The sequence below is a fragment of the Oryctolagus cuniculus genome, chromosome 21 (genome assembly GCF_051225735.1).
Source record: "Oryctolagus cuniculus isolate XC-2025 breed Fujian yellow rabbit chromosome 21, ASM5122573v1, whole genome shotgun sequence".
Classification (NCBI taxonomy): Eukaryota; Metazoa; Chordata; class Mammalia; order Lagomorpha; family Leporidae; genus Oryctolagus; species Oryctolagus cuniculus.
Window position 1 is genome coordinate 16,564,679 of NC_142887.1, and position 15,498 is coordinate 16,580,176.

Below are 15,498 nucleotides of genomic sequence, written 5' to 3' on the forward strand. Positions count from 1 at the left end.
CTGGTTTATCCTGTACCTGTAAAAAAATAAAATAAAACATAGGCTGATTTATTCCTACTACCAACAGTAACATTTTCTCCAGTTGTCCAGTTAATGACATTAGCTCAATACTTCTTTGTCTCCAGTACACTCTGCTCCAGGAATTTCTCACCTTTAAGCTCCCCGTGGCCAAGCCGCCCAAGTCGCCCAATTACAACTCTCCAGGGTAGAGATGTCATTTGGACAATCCCTATGCACCATTCCCACAACTTTTGAAGTCCAATTTTACGTGCAGAAACTTTACTTCTCCGTGACCTAAAAAAAAAAAAGGGGGGGTGGGGTGGGGTGGGGGAGATCCCTAAATGAAGCAAAGTTACTACTTAATAAGACAAACACAAGGGTAGGTGTTTGGTGCAGTGGTTAAGATGCTGCTTGGTACACCCACATCCCATATCAGAGTGCCTGGGTTCAAGTCCCAGCTCTGCTTCTGATCCAGTTTCCTGCTAGCATACACCCTCAGAGACAGAGGCGATGGCTCAAGGACCCGGGTCCTTGTCACCCACATAGGAGACCCAGATTGAATTCCCAGCTTGCAGCTTAGACCCAGCTGCTATATTTGAGGAGTGAACCAGCAAATGAAAGATCTCTATCTCTTTGCCTTTCAAATAAACATAAATAAATAAATAAATATTAAATTAAAATAAATACAAGAAAATTCCAAAGAGCCTACCCATGCAGTACCCATTAAGATGGAAAGATTCACATTTGAGAACAGGCACAGCATCAATTTACATGCACCGTAAACATCAAGGTTTCTCACCGGTTTGGTAAAGCAATATTTACAACGCAGGTCTCTAATAATTCTCCATGGAGGTCAGTGCAGGAAGCCAAAAGCCAGCGCTGGTCGTGAGACAGACAGTAGCCCACAAAGAGCACGTTGTATTTCTGGCTCGCCTCGCCCAACGTCTCTCCCAGCTCTGTCTGTTTGTCTTTGATTGGGGCCAATATAAAGGGAGGGGAGTAAAGTTGGATTGGGCTAGGGCGCTGAAAACAAAATCAAAATCAGTATCAACACAAAGACATCCAAATTAATGTTTCAACAAACCCAGACAGAGCAACACTGAAGAGAACCACCAGGAAGTAAGGACAATAGGCTGTCTCTCTCTAATACTGTATATATTAATAGTGATGATGACACAGGTAACAAAAAGTCTGTTAAAATTATATACACTAGGAAGTTCAATTGTGTCAATATTTCCTTAGTCAAAGGAATTACTATTTTAGAAAGTGAATTTGTCCAATTTCATTAGTCATCATGAAGGTGGAAATTGAAAACACAATAGGATAACTCCACATACCCTACAGAATCTTGAAAATTAAAAGAAAATACCAAGTGTATGTAAGACTGTTGAGCAACTACAGCCTGCAAACACTACTGGTGGTGTCCCTTTGGAACAGTGTTCAACGTAACTGCTTAAGCTGAACCAACACATACACATCTGTGTATGTCGACCAAAGCACAGGCCTAAGAATATTCACAACAGTGACAGTCAGCGTAAGCTCCAGACTGAAAATAATCTAAACTCCCATCACCAGTAAAATGGATGATATATTGTGATCCTGTCACACAATCAAAATATCAGAGAGAATGAAAAATGTACAACTCTAAGCAATAAAACCAGTGAGTAAAAGAAGACACATAAGAACATAAAATATATGATTAAGTCCATAAAGGTCAAAAACAGGCAAAACTATGTTGTTAGAGGTCGGAATACCAATTAGCATCAGAGAGACTAGAAAGGGACATCAGGGGCTTCTGAATGTTGGTTGTTTTGTTTCCTGTGTTTGCCACTTTATATGTTTATTTAGTAACCATTCACCAAGTTGTACACTTAAAATTGAATATTTTTGGCACACATATTATATTTTAATATGAGTATGTGTCATTTTAGAAATCAAGGCATTAACTGTTGCCCAAGATAAATTCTTTAGCTAAACTATGACAGAGTTTAATTGCTGTTTGTGTTTATAGCTATCATTTATATCTGAGTATTTAATGAACTACAGCACACATCTGTAAAGAACCAGATAGTAAAGTTTAGACTTTATGGATTTGTCACATATTTGTCTCTTTTTAAAAATGTAATAATTGGGGCCAGCCCTGTGGCACAGTGGGTTAAAGCCCCAACCTGCAGCCGCCAGCATCCCATACGGGTGCCAGTTCAAGTCCCGGCTGCTCCTCTTCTGATCCAGCTCTCTGCTATGGCCTGGGAAAGCAGAAGATGGCCCAAGTCCTTGGGCCCCTGCACCCGCATGGGAGACCCAGAAGCTGCTCCTGACTCCTGGCTTCAGATCAGCTCAGCTCTGGCCGTTGTGGTCATTTGGGGAGTGAAACAATGGAATGGAAGACCTCTCTCTCTCTCTCTGGCTCTATTTCTCTTTGTAACTCTTTCAAATAAATAAAATAAATCTTTAAAAAAATGTAATAATCACTCTTACCTAATTGTCCATACAAGTACAGTTTGCAAGCTAGGTTTAACCCACAGCTATACTTACTTACACCAGAATTATACAGAAAAGGACACAGTAATAACAGAATAACAGAGTTTTAAAGCTAAAAGACACTCTGGAAATAAGCTAATCCAATTCACTCATTTTAGGGATTCAAAACACTGGCTGAAAAATATCTATCATTAATCTATTCAATCTCCATAACCCTGAAATTCCACTCTTGGGTATTTACTGAAACAACTGAAAACATATGTCCGTACAAAAATTCTGTACAGTTATACACTGCATAATTTTAATCAACAACAGACCATATGACAATTATCCCATAACATTATATGACCTAGTGATGCTGTAGTCTTCTAAGTTTTATGTAAGGATATGTTGATGTTCTTACAATAACAAAAAAATCTACTGACAGATTTCTCAGATTATTAAATGACAACGAAGATGCACAAATGTTCACAATATTCACAAGAGGCAAAGAGTGGAAACAAGTCAAATGTCTACCAGCTAACGAATGAATAAAGACAACACTGTATACCCATATAATTGAGTATTATTCAGCTAGAAAAAGAAACTGATTCATGCTATGGTGGGGATCAACATTATATTAAATTAAAAAAACCCAAGACATAAAAGATCCCATGTTGTCTGATTCCATTTATGTGAAATGTTCGGAACACGCAGCTCCACAGAGATGCAAAGTGAACTGGTGGTTGGGTTAAGCTGCCACCTGCGACACTGGCATCCCATATGGGCACCAGTTTGAGTCCTGGCTGCTCCACCTCTGATCCAGCTCCCTGCTATGCACCTGGGAAAGTAGCAGAAGATGGCCCAAGTGTTTGGGCCCCTGCACCCAAATGGCAGACCTAGCTGGAGTTCCATACTCCTGACTTTGACCTGGCACAGCGCAGCACAGCCACTGCAGCCATTTGAGGCGTGAACCAGTGGATGGAAGATCCCTTCCACCTGACCCCCTCATCCCACCCCAAGTAACTCTGCCTTTCAAAGAAATAAATAAACCTTAAAGGGAGAAAGAAAGAAAGGAAGGAGAGAGGGAGGGAGAGAGGGAGGGAGAGAGGGAGGGAGGGAGGGAAGGAAGCAGGGAGAGAGGGAGGGAGGGAGGGAGGGAGGGAAGGAAGGAGAGAGGGAGGGAAGGAGAGAGGGAGGGAAGGAGAGAGGGAGGGAAGGAGAGAGGGAGGGAAGAAAGGAAGGAGGGAAGGGAGGGAGGGAGGGAGGGAAGGAAGGCAGACAAAGAAAGGGAGAGAAAGAAACAAAGATCCCCAGGGAAAACAGGATCACTAAACTTTTTGAGATGCTAGATACTCCAGTATCTAGCATTCTGTTACACCAGTAACAGAATCTCTTCAGAAATCCTACATGATTCTAAGAGGCACTCTTTCTTATGTGATAATATTCTTAAAAACAATGTCAGCCCAGATAATCAGAGCTCCACTGAAGAAGTAGGGACTTGGCCATGTGTTCACCACTGCAACCTCTACATCTACTGTAAGGTGAACAACCCTGATTTGAATCTTCAGAAGCTGATATGCTCCAAAATCCTAATTTTAGAGCACAAATGTTATTTGACACCAGGATAGAAAATTGCACACCATGAGACTTTGTTTCATGCCCAAATTTTTAAAAATGTTATGTAAAGTTACTTTCAGGCTATGTGCAGAAGGCATATTTGGAACATAAAATAATTTCATGTTTAGACTCGGGTACTATTCCCAAGATATCTCACTATGTACATGCAAGTGTTCCTAAATAAAAAAACGAAACACTTCTAGTCCTGGAAATTTCAGACAAGGAACACTCAGCCTGCCCAGCACCTGGTGCCCAGCAGACGCTCAGCTGCATTTATGAATGAAAACTGCCCACAGAAGCTGAGGCAGCACCGACCAAACAACCATTCCCTTAATGCAGTCAAAACTCATACATTTCAGCCAATAATTGTAACAATTGGCTCTTTTGTTTTTAATACATTAAAATGACTTACATTTTTCTTTCTTTCCAAGTAAAAGGGGGGAAAAGCATATTTCTTGAGGGGTATTATGCCATTTATTTTAATCTAAGCCTCCTTTTTCTTCATGAGTTTCTGATGGTATTCTGCCAGCATATCACAATCTGTTAAAATGTTTTATAATGCCTTGGGATATCTTAAGAGTAGATAGTTAGCCTTTAATCTCCACTATGAAAATGGAGAATACTATTAGTTGTGATTTGAAAGTGTGATCACTTCTTACTAAAGCACGAAGAAATGACTGCGTGTGGACTGCAGAATAACCACACAAGTACAGAACTGAAGGACTCTTTATAAACACAGGCAACAATTCATAACAATTCATAAAAAAACTTTCAGACAAAAGAAGAAACAGGTAGAGACAAATTTAGTTTTTAAATTTTAGAAAAACCTAACAGAGAAAATGAATTGCTCACAAAAGTGAAAAATTCAAACGGAAAAAAAAAGCCAAAAATCGGTATTTTATTCAACCCCAGAATGAATACAGTTCATCATCTGAGTAGCCTTCTCCTTTGGGAGTTACGACAAACAGAATAGTAACTCCTTGCATATCACGTTTCCAAGCTTTTACTTGTAAAAAGGATACACATTTCACAGTTTTCCAGGGAAGCTGACATTACCAACCAGCATCCACAGTTGCTGGTGTTTGTCAGAAGCTTTCTTACGAGGAAGAGGTGGGCTTTTATTAAGGGCAACCTCTCCTACCAAAAACTTGTGGGGACTGAGTCTTGAAGGCTTTGAAAATTCTAAACATTGTCTTGTACCTTTTAAGATGACTGGAAAAACAAAGGAAGTCAAACTTTTGTTGAAAAAGTGTTTTGTTTTGGTGTTTGAAACTCCCCTTGCGGTACACACATGGCTGTGGGAGGCAGGTCTAAGAGAGAGAGGCAGAGCCCTGGTTCTGCGCAGCAGCGCTGGGAGCGGACAGGAGAGCACTCCAGCAGGCGAGGGGCCATGCGGAGCAAACGCCGGTACGTCTGCCCTCTCAGACACAAATCAGAGCCAGGAAGGCACACATTTTTGATTGAAGACACAGATTAGCTTAGAAAAATAGCAGATTTAGGGAATTCAAACATTATAACCAAAAGTGATAGGTATGTTGTTGCCTTAGGTCTTACAACAAAAAACAGCAAGAGCTTGCTTGTTTGTTTTCTCAAAAAACTGCAAGTTCAGAGGTCTCTTCTCTGTTTTAACTTAAGGATTCAAGAAACCTACTGACTCTCCTACCAATGTAGAGGCCAACCAAGCACTATTTGGGCTAGATTCAACACTCTCTTGGCTTGCATTTTCAGTATAAAAGGTGTGCCTTTTGCACCTCTGTGCCTTGCCAATACTCACCTCAGGGTTCTTGAGAGTCATCTCCATGCTGGCTGCAGGCCCAAACCCTGTGAGGGACTTAATGTGGATCTGTGTAGGCAGAGGCCGCCTGCACTGGCAGTACACTGAAAACGCCATGGACTTCAAGTACTGAATGTAGAAAACTTGCTCATCCTTCATTGTCTGCAGCATGTACTGGCAAGGCACAATCTGAAGACACACATTTTAAAACAAAGAAAACTGAGATCTAATATACTAAAAAGAAAGTTGGAGAATCAAACAACATGAATTTATGATGTGAGTTGGGGGAGGGAATTTTAGTTTTAAAATATAAATGTTCAACAAAATATAATTAAATCCTAATTCCTTCCAGTGGCATAAAATGCTGTATCTCAAATGTATACCCATAATTTAAGAGGTATCATTACATTGGTCAGGTCACTAGGAAATGACCTTGTTCCCATTCTAGGGGTAAATTCTTAAAGTATTATTGTCAAGGTCTCAAAACTTAAAAACTCACATTTTAATATATTTTACTTTTCTATGAATACATAGAGTACCATGAAGTCTTTGGAATTATTGTCTAATCTTTGGAACATCAACTTCAAAACAATAAAAACTATCAAAATCTATTCTGATCACTTTGATTTCAATCATTTAACTCAATAGGACAGTTTTAGTTAAAGTGACTTTAAAACAAAATTCAGGTGCTGGCACCATGGTGAGTAGGTTAATCCTCCACCTGCAGCCCCAGCATCCCACATGGGCGCCGGTTGTGGTCCCGGCTACTTCTCTCCCAGTCTGGCTCCCTGCTGTGGCCTTGGGAAAGCAGTGGAAGATGGCCCATGCACTTGGGCCCCTGCACCTGTGTGGCAGACCCAGAAGAGGCTCCTGACTCCTGGTTTCAGATCGATGCAACTCCAATTGCTGTGGCCATCTAGGAGTTAGCCAGCGAGAGGGGAAGACCCTTCTGTCTTTCCCTCTCACTGCTTATAACTCTACTTCTCAAATAAATAAATAAAATCTTAAAAAAAAAAAAGAGAGAAAAACCAAACAAAAACAAAATTCAAACACTCACTTAAATGAAGCATTTTTTTAATGTATTACACTGTAACCTTGGCAAAGGGGCAGTAAAAATAAGCATATTCAATCACTGCTGAAAGGAAAGTGTACATGTAACATTTCTGGAAAGAAAACTGGTGATATTATCAGCCTCTACATCTAAAAATCCACTTTAAGAATGATCTGAAACATGATAAGAAAGATTATATCTAAACAGGCTTACTATGACTTTATTTATAACAGTGAGAAAGTACAGATAAATATCTAACTATCCAACAATGATTAAATATGGAAAATGTGCAGTCATTAAAATGTTTTTTGTGAGAAGTGTTAAGGAACATGAATCACTCAGTAGAAAAAGATTAAAAATTATATTAAAAGTATAATCTCGGCCAGCGCCATGGCTCACTAGGCTAATCCTCCGCCTTGCGGCGCCGGCACACCGGGTTCTAGTCCCGGTCGGGGCGCCGGATTCTGTCCCAGTTGCCCCTCTTCCAGGCCAGCTCTCTGCTGTGGCCAGGGAGTGCAGTGGAGGATGGCCCAAGTGCTTGGGCCCTGCACCCCATGGGAGACCAGGATAAGTACCTGGCTCCTGCCTTGGGATCAGTGCGGTGCGCCGGCCACAGCGCGCCAGCCGTGGCGGCCACTGGAGGGTGAACCAACGGCAAAGGAAGACCTTTCTCTCTCTCTCTCTCTCACTGTCCACTCTGCCTGTCAAAAAATAAAAAAATAAAAGTATAATCTCAATTGTGTAAACAGATGCACAGAAAAATAGCTTAGAAATACATCAGAGGGTCCGGCGCAGTGGTGCAGTAGGTTAATCCTCTGCCTGCAGCGCCAGCATCCCATATGGGTGCCGATTCTAGTCCCAGTTGCTCCACTTCCAATCCAGCTCTCTGCTATACCCTGGGAAACCAGTAGAAGATGGCCCAAATGCATGGGGCTCTGCACCTACGTGGGAGACCAGGAAGAAGCACTTGGCTCCTGGCTTTGTACTGGCGCAGCCGTTGCAGCCATTTGGGGAATGAATCAACAGAAGGAAGACCTTTCTCTCTGTCTCTCCCTCTCACTGTCTGTAACTCTGCCTCTCAAATAAAATAAAATCTTAAAAAAGAAAGAAATAAAGAAATCAGAATGGTAATGATGGTTGAATCTAGAAGACAGGACTACAGGGGATAGTGTTGTGGCGTAATGGGTTCAAGTCCCAGCAGCTCTGCTTCTAATGCAGTTCCCTGCTAATGCACCTAGGAGAGTAGCAGAAGATGGCCCAAATGCTTTGGCCCCTGCATCCATGTGGCAGATTCTGATGAGCCCTTGGCTTAGGCCGGGCCCTGCCCTGGCAGCTGCAGCCATCTGGGGAGTGAAACAGCAGATGGAAGATCTCTCTGTCTCTATCTTTGCCTCTCTCTCTGTAACTCTGCCTTTCAAATAAATAAATTAAATCTTTTTTTTAAAAGAAGACAGGACTATAAAAGTTTCTTCTTTTATACTTTCTGTACTTCCAATTTTAAAAAAGCCATGAACCTGTATTCACATGATAAAAACAACACCAACAAAAGAGAAGAATAAACTTGCAGTCACCTGGAGAATGAAAGAATTTCTCATATGCTCAGGTAAATTATCCAGCATTTCTGCGTAGCAGCGCATCAAGCTCAACAGCCAGAAGTTTCCAGAAGTGGAATCTTCCTCTGCGGTGTAAGTGAACGGGTCTACCATGTAAATGACAACAGCTGGAGGGTAGGCTTGGCTGTCGGCAGAGTCAGGCTCCGTGGGAATTCCTATTCTCTCCCTCTCTGTAACACTGGAGAGAAAGTCACTTGTGAGATGCACAAAACAAACATCAATTATATGGACTTCATCCATTTGGGAACACATTCATTCCCCAATGATTACAGATTAAAAGTAAAAAAATTATGTATTATATTATCAAAATGAAGGCAAACCAAGCCAGGTTGCAGTGAGACTAGATGGAAAATAACAATATAGGTTGAGCAGCTCTATCACAAAAATCTGACTTGATACTCAAAAAGTTTTCGATTTTAGAATATTCTGGATTTTACACTTCAGACCTTCAGTAAAGGCAGCGCAAATACTTTAGGTCTGAAAACTTCCAAAGTTTGAAATACATCTGGTCTCAACCATTTTAACTAAGGGATCCTCAACCTGTATAATTCTCTAAAACGAGAGACCTCTTCTTCAACTGTCCTTTCTTTTCTGTGGTCACACTGTATAAAGATATTTTATAATAAACTAGTAAGTCACTATGCCTAATAACAATGTTTACCAACTGTAATTAGTCAGAATACTCAAACTTCTTAATGCAGGGACAGATCGACTGTTGCCGCTTTCTATTGGGAAGAAGAGAAACAGCACCCTGCTGAATTTTGAGATTCATGAGGTCAAGGGCGGGGGAAGAGAGGGATCAGAGGAAGAGGACAGAAGAGGTCTGAGCCGAAGGCACTCATCTGGACCAATAACGCACCTTTCTTGTCCATCCTGTGAGGGCTGAGAAGAGCTTTGCCCAGGCTCCGTGTCTCCGCCACAGCCCATGTTCCCTTGGGTTCTATCTGTGGAGCTGCCCCCAGTGCTGGGGTTCTGCCCTCCAACACTAGCACTGAATCCTGAAGAGGAGGTACTGCTGATCTGGTTAATACCCGGAACAGAGGTGGACGATGAGACCGGTGGCACAGATGACCCAGATGCAGAACCGCTTGCTGCAGGGTTTGTAGAACTACCATTAGAGGTGGGATTATATGCACTGCCAGCTGGGGGAGCCGCTGATCCTGAATTTGAGGCTAAAGGCCCAGCATTTCCAGGTGTAGCTTGTCCCTGCGCTGCTGCTGGTGAGTTCTGATACTTAGGTGGTATCAACAGGCTGCTATCGAGCTGCAGAGTGGCTAAATAAGGTGCTGAAAGAGGACACACAAAGAGATGACTTCAGTGATGTCTGCAGTGTCAGGCTGGATCAGAAATTTAGAATGGTCACGTTATAAAAAGTTACGCTTTTAAGCTGCAACACTCATCATGACATCCCAAATACCATCTCTATACTTGAACATATGCTTATATATTCTGCAAGCATAAAAATACACATGCAACAAATCCTACCAAACAGCCTTATTTGAAAATAAAGAAACTATTGATCACTTGTAATATTCTCCTTCACACGGATTCCACATGCCTTCACTGGAGAGTGAGAGACCATGTATCCCATGCTGTCAGGATACCTGATACTCCACGTGTACAGGCCTTTCCATGCTTCTAAGATTCTCTTGGGAACATGAGTTAAAATTAAGCAGTTAATACCAAGTCATGCTGCTAAGTTTTAAAAATGTGGAGCAAATTTATATGATTTTCTTAGACAACAGTTAATAGGTTTTAAAGAATTGATGGTCATATGAAAATTGGTCTTTTATTACAACAAAACATTGGACCTAAATAAATACAGTAATGGAATGCCAGCTAACATTATTTGTGACAAAAGAAATCAGTATAATGCTGTAACCATAAGGGAAGGGGAGATCTGTTATTTTACTTTTCAAATTCTACTCTGCCAAGTCAAGTCTCACCTACCTAGGTGATGGCGGCAAACTTGCGCATAGAGTTTGAGTCTGGAATGATTGTCGCTCTCCTCGCTGCTCCATGGCTGGTTAAACCACTCACTCACAAGCTCATTGGTCAGCTTCTGTGCCACGGTCTTCCCCACACGCATGATCCCATCACGTAGCACTCTGCAGATGGGCTTGTGCTGCCCAAGTCTACACATCTGACACACAAACAAGAGCATCACTTCCAGCAGGACCATTCCTTCTCACCAGCACTCACGGCTAGCAAGGGATGTCTTTACTACGAACCTGGAAGCATCTTCTTTTTTCTTTTGGGGTCATCACATGCAATCAAATCGATGTTGCAGCTGACATTTCTGGTAATTACAATGTACTGGAAGCAGCTATCTGTCACTCCAAAACCTGAACTAGGCCCTCCAAAAAAAAGTGTTTCTTCACCCAAGATAATTTCTCCTGAATAAGAGGAGACTTACTGAGCACTACTTGCTTGCTAACGAGCAAATAAAGAACTAACCAAAGTCCTGCTACAAGGCTGACTTAGACACATGTCCTGGCACACCTGTTCAGTAATTCCTACTCATGTTTTCCCATAAGATAACATTAGAATTTTATGAGCCATCTGTGACACTGTTACAGACATTTGGAGATCACCAAAAGCAGAGACCTTTGAAGCCGTGAGTAAACGTATCACTCTGTAAAAGTCAATAGTTGGTTTAGGACAACAAGAGTCTGCTACTCATCTCTAGGACACTACATGGGTGCTGAGGGCAGAGAAGAAACATACAAACTCTCCATCACAACAGGAATGTTACCCCCGTTGACGAAGCAAAGACTTAACCAGCCCAAACAATGTTCTAGCCTATACACTTCTTCAGCAGGTATGAATTACTGCCAAATTAACAATCCTAGTAAGGTCATTAAGAAAAACAAGAGTGCCTGAACCTTCTACAAATATCTGACAAATGCTGTTTTATAACTTTTTTTGAAGGTTTCATTCAAGAGAATGGCCAAGTTTTCTAGCTACTGAGAGAAGCTTTCTATGTTATAAATATTATACGCACCCATGGAGTAGGCCCTGTTCAGACACAGCTGTGTCCAAGGGTTTCCATCAGTGGCTTAATGGATACCATCACATAACATGTCAGCCCCTCCTCATTGGTTTGTAGCAACTCATAAATTTACTATTCTGTGTTTACACACACATTTATAGATACTGAATCACTTGCTTGGAAATATTTTTGAAATTTAACTTGACAACTTATTTTAAAAACACTTTTGTGATGCTTATATTTGCTTGTCATAGTTCTAAATGCTCTACAAACATTAGCTGCACTTCATCTTGCCAAATATAAAGAAATCAGAAGTCGAAGGTACCAAGAACTTCGTGTATATTGCTTTGGCAGAAGAAATGCAGCACTAACTCTTCAAAGGTGGGCACAAGTGAGTCTAACTTTCCAAAAGCAAGAGGAAATTATAAACTAAGGATACAAAACTACCTGGTTTTCACATTATTATGGTTCTTACATTTTTTAACCTATCAAAATTATAGTATTAAGATGAATGTAGTGTTAAAACCTAACATGATTTGTAAAACTTATCTGTTGACTGAGACATTCTCAAGCTAACTATTTTTATATTGTTTTTGGAAACTTTAACCCACCAACCTCATCCCTCCACCCAAGAAGTAAATAAACAGAAACAGTGCTGCTATCTTTTTGTAAACTCATATTCTCCACAGCCAACATGTTCCCCTGGTGAGCAACACTTTTAAACACTGAGTAAAAAATGGGGAAAAGACAGTGGACATGATTTTAAGATGTATGATGAAGCTGAAAGAGGAACACCTTCTAAATTCAATAAAAAGTATAAAATCAGCATGAGACAGCAACTGACTTCCAGAAAATTTTGGCAATTTAATTCTTTGCTTCATCCTCCAAGATCTACTTTCAAGATATTTATTCTTCCAAACTGACTCACAACTGAACAACCAGAGGATTAGTGTCATGATTTCCACAATAACCTTCTCACCTCGTATACAGCACTCAAGTCCCTGAAGAAAGTTTTGGCTCCTTCGAGCAAGGCCTCATTTTCTGGACACACCACAATATAGGCAACATCACGGTGGCCCCCATATGGGTCCAACAACAGCCTCTCCCAAAATGGCAAGGAGAATGGCGAGATGGTGAGGAAGTCCTTGTCATAGCCTACCAGCAGAGTAGGGATGGGCAATGGCTCAGGAGATTCTTCTGAACCTAAAACAACACTGTAGTTAGCAGGGTGGTTTAGAGTTTGCTTCCCACAACCTGGACAATTTAGAAACGCCTGACTCTGGTTTCAATTCCAGCATCTGAAATGTCACTGCATGCTAACACAATATTCTTAAAAGTATTTTTTAAAACATCTGATTAAATGGTCCCTGAAGAATAATGAATCAGAGGTTGCTTACAGAGGTTCAAGAAGAGGGGGCAGACTTGAGTAAGTTCAAGATAACTTTCCAGGCAGCTCTATGTCATCTCCTTTAAGACAAGCATTTTGATGACCACAGAATAGAACTAGTCGAGAAGGCCACTCGGATGAAAATGTAATGAGTGTTGGGAAGATCTGAGGATCTAATAAATATGCTTTTCATGGATTATTTTCCACACTGACCTGGATTATGCTAGCTGTATTTAGAAAACTTGACTCCAAAGGTCACTTTAGAAAAACAAAGGGATTATAACACTTAATGGTCACAAAGATTCAGTGATATGTCGGTGAAGCAAGGACTCGACAGTAACTAAGCTGTTCCTCACTGCAGAACGCAGATGACAGAAGGCATTTAAACAGGGTTGAGACTCTACCATAGGTCCCACGTCCTGCCATCTTATGGAACTGCTGCCAGGTGAGTGGCCCCTGCACATGCTGGATGTTCTCCCAGGTCCTGCCCGTGCGCTTCTTTTGGATGGCATCTTGGAGAAAGGGCTGCAGGGACAACAGCATACGGACCACATCTTGGGAGGAGAGCATGCTGATGTCCAGCACTGCAAGAGAAATGAGAGCAGAGGGAATAAAGCGGTTAGCACTCTCCTGCTTCTTGCCATCACTATGGGCCTCAGTTACAGGCCATGGCAGAGACTACTAAGAGCTATACTAGATTCTAAGACACTTGACTTAGGAGTTCAGTGGAAAGATACTCTTCTTCTAAAGTACAGAAAATGATTTGATAATTTATTATTAAAAATGGGGAGCAGGGGACCAGCATTGTGTGTAGCGGGTTAAGCTACCTTCTGCATTGCTGATGTTATCGTGAGCCCTGGTTCAGGGCTGCTCCACTTCTGATCCAGCTCCCTGCTAATGTGCCTGGGAAAGCAGTGGAGGATGGCATGAGTGTTCAGGCCGCTGCCACCCACATGGGAGATCCAGATGGAGACCCCAGGCTCCTTGGCTTTGACTAGACCCAGCCCCAGCCACTATGGCTATTTGGGGAGACAACCAGTGGATGGAAGATATCTAACTCTGCCTTTCAAATAAGTAGATAAAAAAATAGATATTTTCCCAAAAATGGGAAACAGGTTACTTTAGATAAAAAGAGTTTAACTAAAGTACTGCCTAGAAGGGGAAAAATAAATAGGTCTGACATTTTAAAATCATGTAAACCTATTTCCAAGGTTTTTCATAAGAAAAGAAAGTTGCAAAAGTTTATTAATTATTACATTACTTTGATTTACAAATAATAAAGATCAGATTATATGATTAGGGGAAAAGAACTTAAATAGAAGCTTATAAAAACTTATAAAAAATATCATCAGAATATAGAATCCACAAAGAGACTACCATCAATGCAGGCAATGGCACAAGGCAGAAGCAACTACAGGACTAAAGTCTTGTGTACACAGAGGAAGGTGGCAGATTAGCTGTTTAAGAATAAATACTGGGGGGCGGGGGAGGTGCGCGCACTGTGGCGTGGTGGGTAAAGCTGCCGCCTGCAATGCTGGCATCCTATATGGGCACCTACTTCCAATCCAGCTCTCTGCTATGGCCTGGGAAGGCAGCAGAAGATGGCCCAAGGCCTTGGGCCCCTGCACCCATGTAGGAGACCCGGAAGAGGGTTCTGGCTGCGGATCAGCACAGCTCTGGCCATTGCAGCCACCTGGGAGTGAACCAATGGACGAAAGACCTCTCTCTCTGCCTCTCCTTCTGTGCAACTCTGCCTTTCAAACAGAATATAAATCTTAAAAAAATAAATACTGGGGTCCAGCACTGTGGCGCCAGCACCCCATTAACGCCAGTTCTAGTCTCAGCTGCTCCTCTTCTGATCCAGCTCTCTGTCATGGCCTGGGAAAAGCCGCAGAGGATGGGCCAAGCACTTGGTCCCCTGCACCTGAGTGGAAGACCCGGAAGAAGCTCCTGGCTCCTGGCTCCGGATCAGCCCATCTCAGGCCGTTGCAGCCATTTGGGGAATGAACCAGCAGATGGAAAACCTTTCTCTCTCTCCCCCTCTCCCTCTCCATATCTCTCCCTCTCAAACAAATAAATAAGTAACATCTTAAGGAAAAAAAAGAATAAATACTTTGTTCTGCTAGCAGTCACCCTAGGGAAGAGTTCCTGACCTAGAATTTGAAATTCCCCTGAAACTCTGCAGGACTGTGCATGCATGAATATATAGATTTTTTTCTGAAGGGGAAGGGTCCGTAATGCTCAAAAGATTTTCCAAAAATGGCCATGGACAGAGCTGATGAAGCTCAAGGATGGGGCATAAAGCTGAAAAGCTAGGCTCCTGAAGAAAAGACCCTTCTTCATTCTCCCTCTTCTAGCTGGTTAAGAAAAGGATGTGGGTAGAAATCTAAGACTTCTCTACCAAGCCAATCTGGAACACAGGTCTCACTGGTTCTGAACACATTTTCAGATGTGTCCCTAAATCAGTGAAACACAGCTTACAAACTGGTGACCCACAACGCATTTTTTTAAACTCCAGAATGGACTGCTACAGGAAGTTCCATATACCAATCTGGATTTCTCAGCTTGTCATGAACTGGATGCCTGACAAGCCAGGCGTGA

The 15,498-nt window shown here is 41.8% G+C and overlaps 1 protein-coding gene across 4 annotated transcripts in view; it reads right to left on the bottom strand.

Moving 5' to 3' along the window:
* MED13L (mediator complex subunit 13L) overlaps positions 1–15,498 on the bottom strand; it is a 318,626-nt gene that overhangs the window by 15,301 nt on the left and 287,827 nt on the right. For all 4 annotated transcript variants that reach the window (XR_007911907.3, XM_051826600.3, XM_051826599.3 and 1 more), the window contains 8 exons: positions 13,302–13,481; positions 12,490–12,713; positions 10,469–10,661; positions 9,378–9,804; positions 8,477–8,696; positions 5,855–6,043; positions 800–1,023; positions 152–294 (listed from right to left, as the gene is read on the bottom strand). Coding sequence is in view for 3 of the 4 variants with exons in the window: in XM_051826600.3 (XP_051682560.2) it covers positions 152–294; positions 800–1,023; positions 5,855–6,043; positions 8,477–8,696; positions 9,378–9,804; positions 10,469–10,661; positions 12,490–12,713; positions 13,302–13,481 (1,800 nt within the window). In the remaining variant the exon portion in view is untranslated. The remainder of the gene's footprint in view (positions 1–151; positions 295–799; positions 1,024–5,854; positions 6,044–8,476; positions 8,697–9,377; positions 9,805–10,468; positions 10,662–12,489; positions 12,714–13,301; positions 13,482–15,498) is intronic.